Source organism: Corvus hawaiiensis, chromosome 9, assembly GCF_020740725.1.
Source record: "Corvus hawaiiensis isolate bCorHaw1 chromosome 9, bCorHaw1.pri.cur, whole genome shotgun sequence".
Taxonomy (NCBI): domain Eukaryota; kingdom Metazoa; phylum Chordata; class Aves; order Passeriformes; family Corvidae; genus Corvus; species Corvus hawaiiensis.
The window spans coordinates 1,527,383-1,546,135 of NC_063221.1; the positions used below are offsets into that span (position 1 = coordinate 1,527,383).

The following is an 18,753-nucleotide window of genomic DNA, read 5'->3' on the forward strand; positions in this document are numbered from 1 at the left end:
ATGTCCCCATCAGACTTTGCCTTCTCCCAAATCTGACTGAATGCTTTGCTCTGCCTAACGTTCAAGGTAAGCAAAGGCACGTGCCAAGAAGTACTAATCCATGCTGCATATCCAGCTCCACAAGTAGCACTTTCCCCTTCTTGAACTTCCCGGCTCACGGGGTGTGATCCAGCTGTAGGACTGGCAAGGGGGAAAGCACTGGGGTTACGGAGATAGAAGCAAACTGGTAGCGGGAAGTCCCTGCAACAGCAACACCTCAGGCACTGAGGCAGCTCCTTTGAAGACCAGGAGCATCCCAGCCACACGCGACTTCTCACCAGCCACTGCGCCTCCCTGCTGCTCTCCCAGTCGTGGCGGAGGCCCTGTGCCCAGGAAGGCCTGGGGAGGTGGGTCAGCCATGGGGAGGACACGCTGTGGCAGCTGCAGTTTGCACAGGTGCAGGCTGTGGTTTGCAGCCCCGTCATCCTCACAGGGGCTCCTCACTTTGATGTGGTGCTGGAGTGACCCCAGTGGGAGCCAGCACCGTGCACGGCCTCTCACACCTCTCCCCATGGCCTCTCACACCTCTCCCCCTAACCTGCACCCCCTCCAGAGCACCTTGCTCTTGGAGGCTCGACCCACTGCCAGCATCCATCCAGGGACTTCAAACACAGCCCAGGCTGAGCCCAGGGTAGAGGGTGGGGTGTGGACCACTCCCACATATAGGAAATAAGCAGTTCATGTGGAAGCGTGGAGAAGGGAAGGGAGAGGCTTTTAGAAAGAAAGTATATACCTAAATACACACAGCTTCATAGGAGCTTGACATTTCCGGACTCCCTCCCACCCCCCAACTTCTTCTGATCTGGGTCAGCGGCACTTCTTGAGGATTAACAAGGAAGCCAGGAAAATCAGAGTCAACCCTCTAACCAGGCAAGCCTAGTGGACAGAGGAGGCAAGGAGACATCTGAGGCCAGCGAGGGCTGTCTCTGAGGTGAAGGCATGAGCACTTGCCCAGCTCCAGGAGCTGAGCATGCAGGGCCTGGCAGGGATCCAGCCATCTTCTGAGGCAGCCAGCCTGGGGGGAGCGGGTTTGCTGTGCAGGAATGGTGACAAATGAGTCTGAAGCCTCATCTTCTATGGCAGGAGACTTATGGCTTCAAAGAGAATAGGGGGAAAAGAGAGAGATTTGTCAGTAAATGGAAGGGAAGCTACACCAGTGTGCAGGACTCTCTGCTGCTGTGCTCCGAACAGCCTGGCCAAGCTGGGCTGTAAATGCTCAGAGACCTTAGAGGTGGAAGTGACAGAGGAACCTGGTTGACAGTCTGGGTTTTCTTTACCTGGCTCTTTGGCCCCCACAGCTGTGTGTGTTTGCCTTTTATCTGCAAGGGGCCAGATATGGGCAGAGGCAGCGAGTGCCTTTGTGCCCACCTCACCTGTGCCTGGTGCCCTACTAAGCTGCAGTGCCCCTGGGTTAGAGGCCATCCTGCTTGCCCAGCTGTGAACTTTCTGGTTTCCAGTTCCCAGTCTGCTGACTCCTTCCAGTCCCCATTTCCTCCTCCACACTCTCCCACCTCCTCTCCTTCTTCCACGGTCTCTGCAGTTTTTGAGCAGGGGGAGAAGGAAGAGGGACCGACATCTCCATGGAAGCTCACTGGGGACTGTGCTGGGCTCCCTCAATCTCTGGTCAAAATGCAGGCTGAGACTTTCAAATCTGCCTGAAAATGCCCAAATGGTTCTTTGCTTCATTCCCTCAAGCTAGCAGAAGGAGCTCAACCCCTCACAAAGGCTGCTTGGAGATCCCCAAATCTCTTCTCTCCAGGGAATCATCCCACAATGGGCAAGTGAAACAAGTGCTCTGAAGGGTCTGACCTCTTAGGTCCCCAAATTGAGAGCATCCTCCCAATATCACAGTGCTCCTCTAAAGGATCTCCTAGCTATTATCACACAATCATGGATCTGTCTTGGGTTGGAAGGGACCTTAAAGATCATCTTGTTCCAACCTCCCTGCCATGGACAGGGACACCTTCTACCTGACCAAGCTGCTCCAAGCCCCATCCAACCTGACCTTGTCTACTCCTGTCAGAGATCTGCTTCAGATGGCACTTCTCATGCTGGGAACAACAGCAAGGAGCACTGTGGGCGTGATGCCCTTTTCCCCAAAGTATCTGACACCCCTGACTTTCAGGCCAGTGCTTTTCAATGCTACAGCTCTGGGTGATGCTGAACATTTCTCCTTGACAGTTCACATCTTTGTGTGATCCAGGTGATGGGTTGGTACTGCCACGGAACAGGTCCTGCCTAAATCCAGAGAGCTCCCATCACGAAGTCCAAATGTGCATGCTAAGTTCCACTTATTACCCTTCCTCTGGAATTAGAAGTGCAGTGCCTTGGCAGCTGGAATCCAGGCTGTTACATGGCCTCTCCAGGCTGATAACAGATCTCCTTTAGGAAGAGTCAAAGAAGCTTTACCCTTCATGTCAGCATTGTCAGTCAGATGAACCTGCCAGCAGGAAGGCAGCAAATTTCTGGCAGGATCTTGATTACACGATCAGTATTTCCTCAAGGATCCCTTGCTGACAAGCAGCGATTTCCCAAGGGCCTTTCCTCACCCAAGTTAATAGACAAAAGCATCTCCGAGACAACTGATTTCTTCATCCCTTTCTCTTCCACTTCAGCTATGGGAAATGAAATTTCAACTATGATCTCAGCCCCTTCTAAGCATCCTTACTGCTCCTGAAGTAAAATTCACCTAAAAAAACAGAAGTGAGGGAATTGCATGAACTTCCGTGTCCAAGATCATCTTGGCTTGCACACAGACAGCTGGGTCCCAACCATGGTTCAGGCCCGCATAAGGTGGGCGCCTCCACACCAGGAGCAAAGCTAGAGCTGGAAGAACAATCAAAGGAAGCCTGACTATAATTCCAAGGGTGAGCTAGTTAGTGGGCATGAGGAATCTTCAGTGTCAGTCACAGGTTATGCTTGACTTTTGTCCAATATATAGTACACAGAGAGAGTCTTGCTTCCTTCTGTGCATCGACACCTGTGTGGCACTAAATCCTTTAGCAAGGCTTGTGCTTGCTGGGTTGGTGGACAACAGGGAGACAATAGATCAAGAACTCAGTTTTCTGAGCCCAAAGAGACAGCAGAAAACCCCAAAAACCTGATGTCCAAGCCACCAGCTCAGACCCTACTTTCACACCAGCACATCAGGAACTTGAACCTCATCAGTGCTGGTTGCTTCCAGAACTCTCCATCACCTCACTCTCTCCAAAACTGGCATGATCAAAGAAACCAACCTCTCACTTGGGCAGCTCCCACCCTCTCCTTGCCAGTACTGAGACACCAGAAGGAATTCCAGCAATCCAGGAACTGACTTAATGGCTAGCAGCTGCTACACCCCACCAAGGGGTTTGTACTCCTGCTGAGTGTACACCAAGAGCTCCTGATGAGACGGTACGATGACATTTACAAGTCCAAGGAAAGGTTTTCACTTGGGGTGGGCCACTCATATAGGAGTTAGTCTGCATGACAGGAAAGCAATACTTTCCCTGGTTTTGTGAATGTGGTTTTTGTATTCCACCGTCAGAGATGTCCGATGAAGGAGCAGCAATGACAATTGCAAATGTGAAAATGTGATGTCAACACACATTGCTATGAAAACATAAACCACTTCGCATGATTCTCCTTGACCTGTCTCACAGGCTGCTCAGACCCACGTGGAAGTTACTCACACAGAGGAGCCTCGGGATCTCCCAGGGGTCATCATTTTTGCCAGCAGCTGCTGCAGCAGGACAAGAAGGGGCCTAACTTTGCAAGCTGAGTGGATCTGTTTGAATGCCCAGTGCCTGCAGTGCCACAGGCATGAAAGCTGCTCTAGAGTTTGCAAAGCAGTCCATGTGATTGCAGCCATAATCACCATTTGCTCAGCTCCCTTTGGCCCAAGAAATGCTCCTAACACTGTGAAAAGCTGTTTACAGAAACCACTTCCTTCATTACAAGGCAAGAAATTTGGCAACTGCTTCCCACTGCACAACAACTCTACCCCAGAGCAAAGAAGAGATGAAGTCTGCATCCAATTAAAACTGGAAGGGGGCATTAAACAATTAACACATAATTACCTGATTTGGGCTAGAATCAAGACTCTGGGGAGGACCCGGCCAGTGCCAGGGAATCTTTAGTGACCAAACCCAGTGGGGACTTCGGCTGGAGGAGTCACAGACAAAACGCTGCTTTACTCCCCAGCATCGCGACACTGGCTGAGAGCAGGGCTAGCGAACCACCAGGAATTTTTCCCCAAAGCATCAGGAAAAATCTTCCCCCATTGAAATGCCAATGCTACAGATTAAATTTAGCTGAGAGGCACAGCGGGTGAGATGTTAGCCCTGACAAAAGGCAGCCATTCATTCTTGCAGTGCCTCTGTTCTACGTTTTACCGCTTTTAGGACAGACAGGAGCTCCAGGAGTCTGCCAACATCTTGTAAATGTCTAATTACCTGAGAGTCTGCAAACACTTAATTTGGTGCTTAACTTTCACCAGTGAGGTGCACAGGAAGATCTGCTTGTTTCAGGTCAAAGCGCTTAACCCACACGTGTGTGCAACAGCACCTCGTTCCCACCGGGTTCACCCAGACCAGGGAATGCCTCTTGCATTTTGAGAAATCTCTGTGATCACAGCAAGCTGCTCTACCTTCTACCTATCAAGTCAGGTCTTTGAGACTGCCATCATCCTATCACCTCTGCTCCTTGAGCACACTGGGAGGAGGAAAGAAACGGTGATAACAGACCTGCCACAGACTTACTTCTTAGGCTTGTCCGCTGCATTCTCGGCCACGTGGTAGCCAGGCTTGCACTTATAGCGACAGACTGAGCCCACATCGTGGTTCCCCTGCAGGCACCGAGGGACCAGGAGCTTGGCGTTGGCCACGGCGGGAGGCGCGTCACACTCCAGCTTGCAGTAGGCTTCGGGCAGCGACCAGAGACCATCCTCCAGGCAGGTGAGCCACTGGTTTGTTCCTGACCCCAAAAGAGAAACAGCGTGTGGGGTTACAGCTGAGCCAGGGATGGAGCCCCGCTGAGGGGAGTTCAGAGCAACCAGCAGAAGTCCTCTTGTTAGAGTGTATACTGATGCCAAAGGGGGCAACAAACATGAAGACCGCAGACTCCATCGCCTGCTTGGTCAGGCTATAGCAGAAAATACTTGAATGCAGACAGAAGTATGGAAGGGTCAACTTCTAGAGGCTGGAAAAAGGACCTTGGTTCTGCAAATCTCCCCAGATCTTTCCCTTAAACTTGCCTTCTTCAGTGGTGCCTCAGGACAGCCAGGGGCCTTTGTGTAAGACACCTTTCTGTCATGTTCAGTTCAGCCCCCCTTCATTGTCCCCAAGTGCTTTTTGCAGCTTGTCCTTACCTATGCTGATCAAGCTGTCATACCCTACTACAGGTGCAGTGCAAGATCACAGAACCATGGAATGGCTTGGGCTGGAAAGGACCTTTAAAGGCCATCTGGTCCAACCTCCCTGTGCCATGGGCAGGGACATCTTCCACCAGATGAGGTAGCTCAGAGCCCTGCCCAACCTGGCTTTCAATGTTTCCAGGGACGGGGCATCCACCACCTCTCTGGGCAACCTGAAAGTCAAGAGGATGGAAAATGCCACAAGGACAGATGTGGGAGGCTTCACTGGTGGGAATTCAAACCACCCATCATTAGAGGTTTGGGTTGAGCATTACAGCCCAGCTCTTTGTTGTCCCTGGTAGACCCAGCTAAATGGGTGGCCAAAAACTGCTCGGCTCTGGGTGCCTGCGGGAAGTGCCCAGGACTACAACACCCACATAGTGTGGATGATGGATAGCTCACTGGGAACTACTGAGCAAGAAAAAGAGCTGGACTGGAGTGAATGGGACCCTTCCTACTGAGAGGTTTGGATCAGCACGTTTGTGGCGCAGCCAGGCTGCTCTACAATTCCTTCAAACATTCCTACAGAAACGCTTTTGGAGTGGAGACAAGCTCACATCTCTACTCAACGCTTGTGTTCCTCATGGGTCAAGGCTGCCAAGGGTCACGTCCCACCTCCGAGTGCCACACAACCACGTCATCCTTTCCTTGCCTATTCTTAGCGTTTATTAGCCTTGACAGCTTGCTTGTAAGGATGCAAGTCTTGGGGGGGGAAAAAGCATGGAGCGTGTCCCTGCCTCAATGGCTCAGTTGTGTCAGCTGGACTCCAAGAGTTTCCCCACATGGCTTGGCAGCCTTGGCCAAGCACCTCCAGCCATCATGCTGGAAGTCACCCAGGGGCCCATCAAGGGGATGCCTTCCCACTGAGGGAGCCCACGGCAAACCTCACAGTGACTGCAGCTGTGAGTGAAAGATCAGATTAAAGCTCTGCCCTCAGTTGACCAACCCTAGGCAATGGGCATCAGTTCGTGCAGAATTTGTGTTGTTGAGATGACATTCGCACGCTACCCTTTGATCAGCTCACTCTGGGGATCTGCCACCATCCTCCCTGTCATGAAAGGAGACCTTAATTCTCTGCGGTTTTTGCTCCTTAGATTTAACTTTAAAAAAAAAAAAAAAAGAAGTAAACAATTCTCATACATTTCAGTTATAAATGTCTCCATAAAATAGGGCACCCATTAAAATGATTTGTTGTATGTGATTTTTCAGAGCAAAGGCACTGGTGGAAATTCACAAAGTCCCAATGCTTGAAGCTGTCAAGGCAATTATCCCTGAAATCCCATCCAGCTCAGCCCTTGCATAGACAGAACAGTAGCTCTCTTTCTCTGACTTGGCTTAAAAAATTCCTGCGGCTACCGATGGAGTCGGCAGAATGAAAGCCAGGCCATGGTGTGTCTGGGTGGTGAACATCTCCCAGACCTCTCTGCAGCTGTGGGCATCGGTCTGTATGGCCTTATACAGCCCCAGGCCCCCTGAACCACAGGCTTTCCCAGAGCCACCAGGCACAGAGCCACTTCTGGCTCTCTGAAGTCCTGTCTGCCTGCATGCTGCTTGTCTCCATCACCCTGATGCTGGAGGCTGGACCAGTTATCAGGAGAGGACATTGCTACACCCGGAGGTGGATGAATAAGGGCTGCCTGCCAGGGGATGGGAGTCAGAGGGAATTATCCCCACACTAGGATGCCTCTGCTCCAGGGGGAGGGATACCCATAGTTTCAGGAAGCATCACAAGAGCCCATCCAGCTGGCAGAAGCCAGGATAAGTGAGAAATTCCAAGTAGCAATGCTCTGTTTGAACTGCTTGGGACAGGCATGGAAAGGTAGCATCAAAAAGGGTGGTTAAATGTCTCGACACTCCAGACCGTACCTTGAAGCTTGGCTGGGGGGATGCAGGAGAAGGAGCATCTCTGCAGGTAGGTGGTCCCCGTGGGGCAGGAGAACTCGGCATAGTACACGTGGGACTGGTCAGGGACACGGCAGTCAACGGGGTCACAAGTCACAGATCTGTCCCACTGTCCCGAACTGCATGTCAGCACCACCTCCTGCTGCAGAAAAAGCAAAGCTCCATCAGACTCCCGAAGGGAGCTTTGACCTACAGGTGTGCCACCACAGCAGAAAGGTCTGAGCCAAGTTTCAGGACGAGGAGAGCTTTCCAACATTTTTCCTCCCCCAGTATGCCCTTTCTCCCCACTCCAGACAACAAATCACGAAGCCCTGACCTGTTCACAGGGAGATGTGTGGGGTGTGAGAGCAGCACATGTGCCTTGGGGTAACAATCCGGCCACTGTGCATGTTATGTTGTCTGGCCACATTAAGGAGAAAAGGAAAATCCCTTCAAGATACACTGAAACCTCTTGAGCTAAGCTGTTCCCAGCTCTGTGCACTGCAATTTCCTCCCCTAAAAGATCAAGTCTTACTTCATCTGTTGTCAGAAAGCTCTTCTGTTGATTGTTTTCCCCTAAATGTACCAATTCCCTCATGCCTCAGCCCACAGACCCCACTGAAATCATATAACCTCATTTACAAATCCTAATTATACAGCCCCTCTTACTCAGCTGGGCAACTGCCTGACATCAAAAACCACCATGGTCCCACCACTAAATATGGTCAACATGTGCTACAGGCTTCATCAAAACCGAGTGGTGGATGATGGTTTGCTGTGAGCAACCGGGTTTAGTGCAAGGTGTTCCTAGCCACAACGGGGGGCTTGGACCAAGTGATCTTCTAAAGGTCCCTTCCAACCCCAACTGTTCTATGGTTTCCATTCCCAAACTGCTAGCCCCAGCCCAGCAGCCCTCAGCCAGGGGCTGCAGACCAATATTCCTGATGTCCCTTCACTGGCTGAGTACAGCCGAGCACATGACCTTATCCTCCCAACCACCACGTCTTGATTGAACCTGGATGTGGTGGCTCTGAAGGACATCATTAAATTTGAGTCCAGCACTCCCAAGTGTGCAGCAGGATCATAGTGTAGCTGAACTAGGTGGAGAGGATGCGTAGGAGAAGAGCTGTGTGCATTTTCCTAAACAGGGTCACAAGCCAGTCATCACTGCAACATCCCTGGAGGGCTCAGGGCAAGGCACTTGCAAGCTGCCCTCTGCTGTGACAGCCACTTGGGGTAAAGCTCTGTTCAGAAGTTTCCCATCTCACTGCCAAACACAGGAAAACTGTCACCCGAGGCAGATTTATTTTGTGTGGTTTCATTTCGGAGAATGGGAACATTTTGTTTTCCCTGGGCATGCCTTGGCCCACAGACCCCGTGGCCATGTAATTAATGACCTCCCAGTGATGAGCAGCGCATCTCCAGCTGTCCTGGTGCATTTCCCAGTGCCCACCTCTCCTTTGGCCAACACTGCAGCGTGGGAAACCTGCCTGCCAGGTGTCACAAGCAGATCTCCGAGGAGAGGAAGGTCACCCTGCTGACGTGGCCCAACCCACTTCTGTCTGAACCAAGTAAGCCCACGCTCTCGCTCAGTCTGGCATGTAGGCCAGCTCAGCCCCAGAGACTCCTGTTCCCCCCTCCAGAAACAGCCTAAGGACAGGACACTCTGTCCCTACACCCCTGCCAAGGTGACTGCCTGGACCAAAGCAGCTCAGTTCCCAAGGACACATCATCCCAGGTCTCCTCAGTCAACAGCTAAGAGCTGTGCTGGCTCGTGACTTTAATGAGGTAACCCCCAACCCTCTGCAAAGTGGGACAAACTCTTTCACGGTGACCTCTGTGCCATTATTGCAACACAACACAAAGGAAGAAAAGCTCTCCATGCTCTCAGCTGCCTCTAAATATAGTTGCTCTGCAATGATTTCATTTTTTCCTGAGCCACTAACTTCAGCTTTAAGAGAGAAAACATCTCAGGGACGTTTTACTCTCCAAGCAATGTCCGTCTGGAGAGCAAAAGTATCTACCTCTCCCTCTGCTGGGGTGCATCACCCTGACTTGGGACATTCCCTGCATCAGCCTTTAGGCTGGCTGGAGCTTCACTGAGCTGGGATTTGCTGGGAAAGCAGCAAAAAGGTCGGGGCTGGAGGAGCAAAGTGGTCTGTGCTCTCTCCAGCCACCTCAGGGGGGTTAAATCTTTTTCATCTAGGTCTTGGTCCCATGGGCCATCCTGCGGCCCACTCACCTGTGTGGAGCCCAGCTTCTTCCCACCACTGGAGTGGAGGACGAAGCCCTTTTCGCAGGCAATGGTGCACGTCATGTGCCTCGGGCCATCGGAGCTGCAGTTGAGGGTGGCAGCGTGAGCCAGCGGTGGCCGCGTACAGCTTCCCGATCCTGTGCAGGCACCGTGGGCACAGCTGTGGAGGAGAACAGAGAAGGGATCAACCAGTGGCTCCCAGGACTACTTCAGCAAGGAAGGGCTCTCTCCAGGAGGCACTTGTGTGGAATGAATGCTCAGCGGGTCACAGATGCCCAGAGATGCACACCTATCCCTCACAGCTCCAGCTTCTTCCAGGCTTGAAGTCTCCTGACAATGATGCCAGGAGAGTACTTCATCACAACTCTGTTTCAGCTGGACTTCATCCCAGCCCACACCTTCTCACCAACCTCCACCATGCTCTTCCAAGCTGATGAAAGGAGGCACAGCTCAACGATATTCCAAAATTTGTGCTGCCTGCACATAGGCACAGAGTGTGCACGCTGCCGGGCACCAAAGGGGCTCACTGCAAGTAGACCAAGAGAACAAAAGGAGGGAGGTGACAAGGAGAGGGGAGGCAGAAGCTACACCTTTGTCTAACCTTTGAATCAGATATGGCAAACTCTCTATAGGATACTGGAGAATCCAACTCCAAGGAAAGGTTTAGCTAAGAGGAAACCTCTGCAAATATTAGGGAATCATCTTTGAGATGTTCCTCAGGTCCTGTGCAGTCCCCCTTCATATCCATACAGCTACACCACAGCCTGTGGTGGAAGGGAGGAGCTGGATATACCACTGGCTCCTCAACCCCATTCCTGTCACCTTCCCCCTCTGCTCTGATGGTCTTCAGCACCTCTGCTCTTCCCACAGGCCAACACAGCACCCCAAGCCTATGCATGCTGATGCCAGGCTCTTGGGGATCAAGACCATCTCAACATGCACCTGTCCAGCTCCACAGCCTCAACCACGGCCACCAAGGTGAGATGCAGCTAAAGGGAGGAATAACCTTCCCCTCGGCACCACTGCAAGGTGCAAGAGGTCCCAGGAAAGTTTGCAATGCATCACCCATTCCTTGGTTTGCAATGCATCGCCCACACCTCCTCCTCCTCATCACTGCAGCAGTCATTAGGTACTGACTATTCAAGCATCCCAATTCCATAATGAGAACCAGTGCTGGCCAAAGGGTTACAGTCTCCATCAGGGAAATGCAGCCAGTCAATTAATTACCTGGGATGGAACTGGGACAAGACGTAGGGAAATACAACAGCTCCATCAGCCTGGCTTTATCTGTTACTAGGTGATACAGGTGCAACACCTGACCCCAGCCCTCCTCAGTCAGGGACAGAGGTGCTGCATGCTCAGGCAATGACTGGGGAGAGAAGGGAGGGAGCTGTACCTGAACGCCTCGCTCTCCTCTGCTCCCTGCTTGGCACAGGGCTGCCGGCTGTTTTCAGGCACTGCCTTTCTCCCAGCGAGGCAGAGGCCTCTGCCTCTTGCCTTTACTCAACGTTTCCAGCCAAGGATGCACAGAGCTAGAAATACCACAAAAGACACACACACACAAAAAAAAACCCCAAAAACCAGCAACCCCCAAAAAAACCAAATCGGTACCGACGCAGACGTTAAGGGAACGCAATGTGCTGTTGACTCTGGACGAGTCCACCGAGCCAAAGACATGGTGGAAACCTGCAGGCCACAGCCCCAAAAGAACCGGTGGGCACAGGAGGGGACCACAAAGGAGAACAAGAAGAAAGGGGCTGTTTTTTCAATGCAGACCTGTTTATGAAGTGAGAAATGGTTTCAGGGCAGCTGCTGCAAATTCTTTCACTAGCTTATATTTCCATTTGCTTCCTTTTTAAAGAATTTGTTTTATGAGTGCAGCGTTTGTCAGGTCATTAGCTTCTGAGGGCATCTGGTACCAATTGTAGCCCTCTCCCCTCCCCTCCCGCAGTCACCTTCTCTGGGCAGTTGCTCTGCTCCCTGCCTGTGCCCCTGGCTCCTACTTGCTCCTGTCCCCAGTTCCACTGCCCAGTGGATTGAGCCACTGTCCTAAACTTCCTTGTGTGTTTGTCTCTGGGCACCCACGTCCTCTTTCCAGCCTCGCTTCTCCATTCCATCTCCTTCCTCACCAGTCAAAGGTACACAAGGACGTGCACCTTTCCACCAGACCAGGCTGCTCCAAGCCCCCTCCAAACTGGCCTGGAACACCTCTAGGGATGGGGCAGCCACAGCCTCTCTGGGCAGCCTCGTGCCAGGGCCTCAGCACCCTCACAGCCCATGGTCAGGGTGTTGAGTTACGGAGCTCGCGCCCATCGCGGCATGGGTTTGAGGGCGTGCCGTGGCATCCTCCAGATGCATCCAGGCCAAGTGCTTGGCTGGAGCAGCTCTGCTGGTGCTGCTGGAGAGACAGCACGTTGTCTGGGGCAGCCTTGGCAGTCGGGACAACGCTGTTATTAAGTAACAATTAAATGAAGCGCTAATCCTTTTGAGCGCTACCAGGGACATTTCGGTTTTCCACCAGTTCAGAAACGTAACCAGCAGTGTGGTAGAAAGTAGATCAAGATTATCAGCAGGTTTCTTACGTATTATAAATACAAAATGTTACATAGGGTAGTTATGCATAAGAGATTGATAATTGCAGGTCATAACAGCAAAATATTTCTGTTTATGTACATCACATACATAAACACTCACACACATGTTCTGTATGGGCATTAGAAATAATAGAAAGGTTTGGGTTAGAAAAATTACCTTTCTCTTTGTCCCCAAAGATGACTAGCTTAGCACTGTTTTCTCTGTGATTAACAACACCCCTAATCCTACAAATACCCCCTAGATTTTGTTTTGGAAATGATCCGAGACCAAGCAGCTCAAATTCTGAGCAGCTGTGCTTGTCCCACACCTAGCTTTGAAGTCTGGTGCTGCTCTTCCAGACCGGAAGAGGAGCTCACATCACTGAAAGCTGTCTGATTTTCTCAAATATATCAATAACATTAAGAAATACATATCAACCCATCCTGCAGACACTGCCTTGATTGCTTCCTTTATCAGCATCATCACAGCTATCACTGCCGTACTTGGGGCCAGGACACTTTTGAGCCTGATGGGGAACGAGTGCAGGTCAAAAGAGAAAAGAAGCCCTGTGACCTGGCCCCATCATGATCCACATGCTATGCCAGGGCTCGGGTAAAGTGATGGAATAAATGACAGCTCCCAGACCCTGGAACACCCTAACAAAGGCTGGACAAGGAAATGGTGCAGTTAGCCCAGTTCTGATCTCAGCATGAAGGAGCTCTTTCTGCTTTTGATAATAAATGAAATTCCTGTATCACAGCTGCAAACTCTTGACTTCTGCCCATTTCTGATTCAGGCCATATAAGACGTGGGACAAGCCAATATTTTTTTACTTTTTTTCTGCCCAAAACATCAAAAAAAATTTCCACTTCTATCCCAGCATCTTTTGAAGCTCAAACTAATGATTTGTCAACAACATTTTTACAAAATATCAAGGTTTTTCTCCTAACTTATTTCATGTCAGCACAAGCCTGCACGATACCCTGGGCTCACCAAGTCCCACAACTTAAACATCAAAGAAAGTTTCAGGTCTGGAAATCTGTGAAATTCTGCCTAGTGATGGCCCTAACTGCTCCAGAACGGTAAGAGCTTTGTTCTGAAATGGGAACAATTCTATAAACTAGAGCAAAGCTTTTCCTTTGGAATCCTTCATCCTTCTAGAATAAAAGCAGCAATAGAGCGTGTTAAGCCAGTGGTGGCAAAGCTAGTACGGTAATACTACTTTGTTGTGACAAATCCCAAATTCTCAAAAGCTGAAATTTCATGTTTTACAGCAATTACTTAATGCAACACAGAAAACACGGATGGATTTACCCACGTCAATTTAAGCCAAGTCAAATGCAGTGCAGCTGCCTAAAGTATAATAAATCATCTGCACATTGCTTCAGTGTCTGCTCAAGCTTTCAACCCCAAGACTGCTGCTGAAACATCCCTTATCATCAAGCTCCAACTCTCAACAGCAGAAACTTGTAAGTTCTTCTCATGGTGCGAATTTTTGGGAGAGGGGGGTTATAGGAGATGTTGACAGAAAAGTAAAGGCTCCAGCCAAATCTCCTGAAGTTAAAAGTCGTCACTGCACATACTCTGGTGGAGTCTGGATTATAACACCCAGCATCAGTGAGATAAAAGGCGTTTACTCCAGTGCGGTCTAGCAAAAGAGAATAGCTAGGAAATGAGAAAAGGTGTTTTGGAAATACTTGGGAATGTCTCCCTTCGGGCGTGTTTCCCGCGAAGGTGAAAGGTCCCACTTTTCCAGTCAACCTGATGGCAACCATCCTTGTGGGAGCAGGCTGCGTGTACAGACCCAGCGGTGGTGATGGCTTCTTGATTACAATCTGCACTGAGGTTGCCATCTCAAGAAAAGGTGTTTGCTTCTGTATGTGACTCCAAAGGAAACTTTGCAAAAAATAACATCCCTGTGAGTCATCCGCTGTCATCTGCCTCAGAGACAGCGAAAAGGCCCCAGTAAGACATCAAATGACCTGTTGGCCCTCTGTAGCCATAGCAGCAAAGGGGGGAAAAAAAGAAGGAAGAGTAGATAAATCTTAATGCATTTCCAGGCAGTTCCTTTCCATGTTTTTTTTGTTATTGTTTGCTACACCAAAATAATTGTGTAGAGATACAGCAAACAAGGCTGAATGGGATGTCAGGTTTGGTCTAGTCACCTTCCCAACCCAAGCCAGGACAGGCCACACCCAAAGAACATCTTTGTCCCTATCAGATCTCCACAGGAACACACTCTACCTCATTTTCTCATCTTGTCCAGAGGAATTAATTTCTGAGCCACATCCATCACCATGAAAGACATAAAAATAGCAGAGGGATTTCAAAAGGGAGCTGCAAGCAGAAGCCATAGCTGGGCTGCAAGGCTTCTGCTGTAAGATTTAAGAAGGAAAAAGTATTTATCATGACAGAGAGGAGACAGTGAGAGCATGTGATGGCTCTGTACAGACACACTGACACAGAAGAGTTCTCTGCTGGCAGGAGGCATTCAGACCTTTCCGACAAGGACGGAACAAAAGCAACAACTTTCATCTTGAAATCAGAGGCACCTTCTCAGCGGAAAGGGTTACTGGATATGAGAATAGCTCAGCAGGGGATATGGTGGACTCATCACCTCCTGCAGCTCGTGACAGGAGATAAGAGAACCTTCTGAAGGATGCATTTAATCCAGTTCCTGTGAAGAATCCCTGTGCCTGTGTACGGCATCAGGAAAGGCAGGGCAGAATGGGGGAGGCTGGCTGTAGCCGAACACCGAGGGCTCTGCTGGCAAATCTGGGCTCTCCCGGTGCTTGCTCCCTTCTCCACTGGACACGGGAAGGACAGAAGGCTTCGTGTGATTCATGCAAGGTCCGTGCTCGTAAGAGAACAAGGAATCAAGATCAGGTTCCAGGGTACCACTGGGAGGTGATGCCTGTGGCAAGGTCAGAAAGGAAAGGTGCTTTGCACCTCGCACAACTGCTCTGTGCTGTAACTCACATTCCCTCGAAGGGCCAGGGCTCAGCTCTGCTTGGAACAAGTGTGTCAGACCGGGGTGCTCCTTTCCAGGAGATGACACCAAGCACCCTGTTTCAAAGCTGTTCAGCTACTGTGCTCGACTCAAGATCAAATTGGTGAAAAACTTGTGCTGGGAGATATTTTTCCCTAGGCGAGACTGGCTACTCTCAGGGAAAGGCAGAAGACCTCTTGAGCATCCCCAAAAAAAGCCCATACACAGAGCACTGATCTCAAGAAACTTATTAGGCTGCAAAGAGCAAACGGGATGGGGCAGTCCATGGAATGGTGCCTGGCCCTCCAAGGGTTACCTGTGACACCTTCCAGCTGGACAGCAAAGCCACCAGTTAAAGTGAGTAACACATTCTACAGCACAGCCTTGGCCACTGCTGCCCATCAGCCAGCCAGGGACCCACAAGAGAAGTGCCAGAGGTCAACAGGCTTTGATGCTGGAGGAGAAGCACCCTCCAGAGGTCTCAGAGGCAGAGGTGAGCCCATTCCCCAGGAAAGGTGGCCATCAGGACCCTGGAAACATAGAACCGTTTAGGCTGGAGAAGAGCTCTAAAACTGAGTCCGACCATTAACCCAGCAGTGTCAAGGCCACCACTAAACCATGTCCCCAGGTGCCACATTTACTGGCGTTTTAAATACCTCCAAAGATGGGGACTCCATCCACAGGGCACCTTAAGCCAGAGGCAAAGAATCAGGATTTTAAAGTCCTTTCCAACCCAAACTATTCTACATTTCTGTGAAATAAGACACCAGCATGTCTACCCAGGGTGCCCATAAATCTTCATACCATCACACATGCAGCTCATAAACTGACCCTACATAAATTTGATGCCTGGGAGAAAGAAAACAAACCAAATAAAACCTGTTTGGGAAACAGCCCTCTCTACTGAATAAAGTGTATCAATTGAAAACATGTAAACAACTCCCTCCCTCCATCTAATTTTCTCTCCCTCACATCCATTTTCCATACCAAAGGAATCCAAACCAGTCTCCCCTCGATGCCTTACACCCACTTTTGGGGAAGCAGAGGAGGGCATTCATACAGGAAATACAAACGCAAAGCAGATCGTCTTTTGTAGCACCTTCCTGTGAATTCACCCAGGCATTTCCCAGCATATGTGAACATAAAATAAAACACACGAAAACTAAAAGCAAGCTAAAAATAAATGTAGCAGAGGAAATGAAAAATGTTCCCCTGGTTCAGTGTATAGCCTGTACCAAGTTAAACAGGAGGGACCCTGGCTCAGTTTAAAAACGCAAAGAAAAGGATGAAAACCGGGAGACTTTGGGTCTCCTGGGTGGAAACTTGTTAGAAGTCTGATTTCTGCTCAACCTCATAAGGTTGTGATTGGGAGCAGAATGCACAGACAGCCCCATATCTGCTGGCAGAGACAGCAGAGAGGGGTTCCTGGTGATGACAGTGAGGACACCACACTGCTTTGGTCTGCAAGCGCTCTGCCAACCTTCAGCACCTCGAGTGGGTCCCAAAGCAGAAGGTGACACTTTCTTCAAAACAAGCATGTGCTTTTCTGGAGTCAAACACCTGCTGCATCCTGGCCTGGAGAAAGCTGCACTTGATCAGCATAAACACCATCTCTATGCTTTCTGCAGCCCGCAAAGCGCTGCGAGATCCTTCAAGATGAAAGACGCTACAGAAATACCAACCTGTCACATATTTATTATTTTGGCAAGGAGCATTTCTAGGCTGAAGGCAGGAGACCCCATTGCTTTGCTGCTTTTGTTACTGTGCTTTCTCAGGTTGTTTTAGGAAAGCCCTCACACGCACGTACTCTGTACACGAGGCTGGGTGCGTGCAGACGGTCAGTTCAACTCTGTGGAGGAAGAACATGGATGGTCTGCGATCTTTCACACTCAAATGTCTCTCAGCCTCTGAAGATTTTCTATTCCTAGATTTTTATAGGGGTCTCCCCCCCTTGCCCCCCCACCAGAGTCCGTCTACCTTATATGAAATGAATTGTTAGCCTTTAAAAATACTGCAAAGCATTCCTTTTGGAGATGGAACAGATTTTAAAAATATAGTAACGGGGGGATACTTGAATGTTTCCTGACTTAACAGAGGAAGATCCTTTATCATTAGCATGGCCACTTGAGGCTGAGAGCCTAACCCCCCCTCCCCCCGAATATTCGAGACTTTAATTCTGAAAATCAATACTCTAGATAGATTTTTTCACTCTGAAAGCTCTGGGAATCTGATTTACTTCGAGTATTTGCTCAGGACACGCACATACCCTGCAATTCAGCATATTGCTGCGAAGTCAAGGCCATGGGGAGCCCATGGGACGGCAACGAGAGGAAGAGGAGACACGAGCATCCTGCTGGGCCCCTGGAAAAGGGACACAGCTTGGTGTGCCTTGGCAATACGGGAACTGGCCTGTGCTTCAGCTATAATGAGACTTTTATGAGGAAAACATCTATTTTCCTCTCTATTTGCCCCTATATGGGCATCTCCTCATCACCAGTCACTGCTCAGCTGTGACCAGTGAGTCTTTTCCTCCTTCCAGCCACTTCTCAGGGGAAGGGGGAAGCTCTCAAGCAACAAGAATGCCAAATTATTTTAAGGGATGAGAAAATGTAATTGAAAAACCACATCAGTTGGCCAGGGTCTTAGAAGTATGTGGGTACATTGCTGTAACAGCTACCAGGAGGAAACACGCTGCATTTCAGGTGAACACTGATCTTCTAACATAAGGCTGAGAATAATATTTATATTCTGACTCACTAAGATTTACGTTTCTGTATAAATCACACATGCACTTAAAAAAAAAAAAAAAAAAAGGTAAAAAGCCACTTCAAGATATTCATGGCTTCCAGAACTCTACATAAATCAACTGTACCACAATCCCACAGACTTTAAGAAAAACACACACACTCATTTGTTATCAGGGACATTCATTCATCCAGAGCCATCAACAGAAGGAACATGACAAGAGCAGCAATGAGATGACCCTAGACAAAGCCCTTTTGTGCTTAACAACCCCAAAGCTCAACTCAAAAATCAGAACTCCCAGTGGTGTGGTTTGAGTAACTGGCTGAACTGGAGCCCTGGATCAGCACATGCGGGTAACTTCAGGGGGCCTGTGACCCGAAAGCGAAGCCACCCTTGGCAGATCTGGCTGTCGTCATCCCCTCCACCCTTCTAGCACCCAGGCTGAGCACCATCCCATCACTCCTCCTTGGGCCTCCAGCTCTGCTCAGCACGCTCCTCCAGCCTGGGTGAATGGAGTCTGTGTTGGACACCAGTCCTCGCCCCTCCTTTTGCCAGCACAACCCGCTCGGAGAGCGGTGCCCTTCTGCAAGCGCCGCCCCTCGCTCGCTGCTTTGGGAGGCTTTAGCAAAACCCCCCAGTGATAACTTCTCAGCCATTTTCAAACTTCTCCTGGTTTTCCCACCAGGAACCTGTCCTTTAGCGCCGTTTTGTACAGGCACAGAGGCCACGCACAAAATCTGAGTTTCTGCCTTCCCACTCGCTCCAGCAAGATAAGCAAATCGAGACTCGTTACATCAAATCTCCCAATAACACCTCAAAAGCCATCTGAGGATAGTTGCAAAGCACTCAATGAGAAGGTAAAAACTCCAGAATTCAAAC

At 49.9% G+C, this 18,753-nt stretch overlaps 1 protein-coding gene across 1 annotated transcript in view; it reads right to left on the bottom strand.

Moving 5' to 3' along the window:
- The window catches only part of PAPPA2 (pappalysin 2), an 87,594-nt gene that overhangs the window by 21,044 nt on the left and 47,797 nt on the right, over positions 1–18,753 (bottom strand). The window contains exons 14-16 of the mRNA XM_048312421.1: positions 9,555–9,726; positions 7,298–7,475; positions 4,779–4,992 (exon numbers count right to left, since the gene is read on the bottom strand). Of these exons, the coding sequence (XP_048168378.1) occupies positions 4,779–4,992; positions 7,298–7,475; positions 9,555–9,726 (564 nt within the window). The remainder of the gene's footprint in view (positions 1–4,778; positions 4,993–7,297; positions 7,476–9,554; positions 9,727–18,753) is intronic.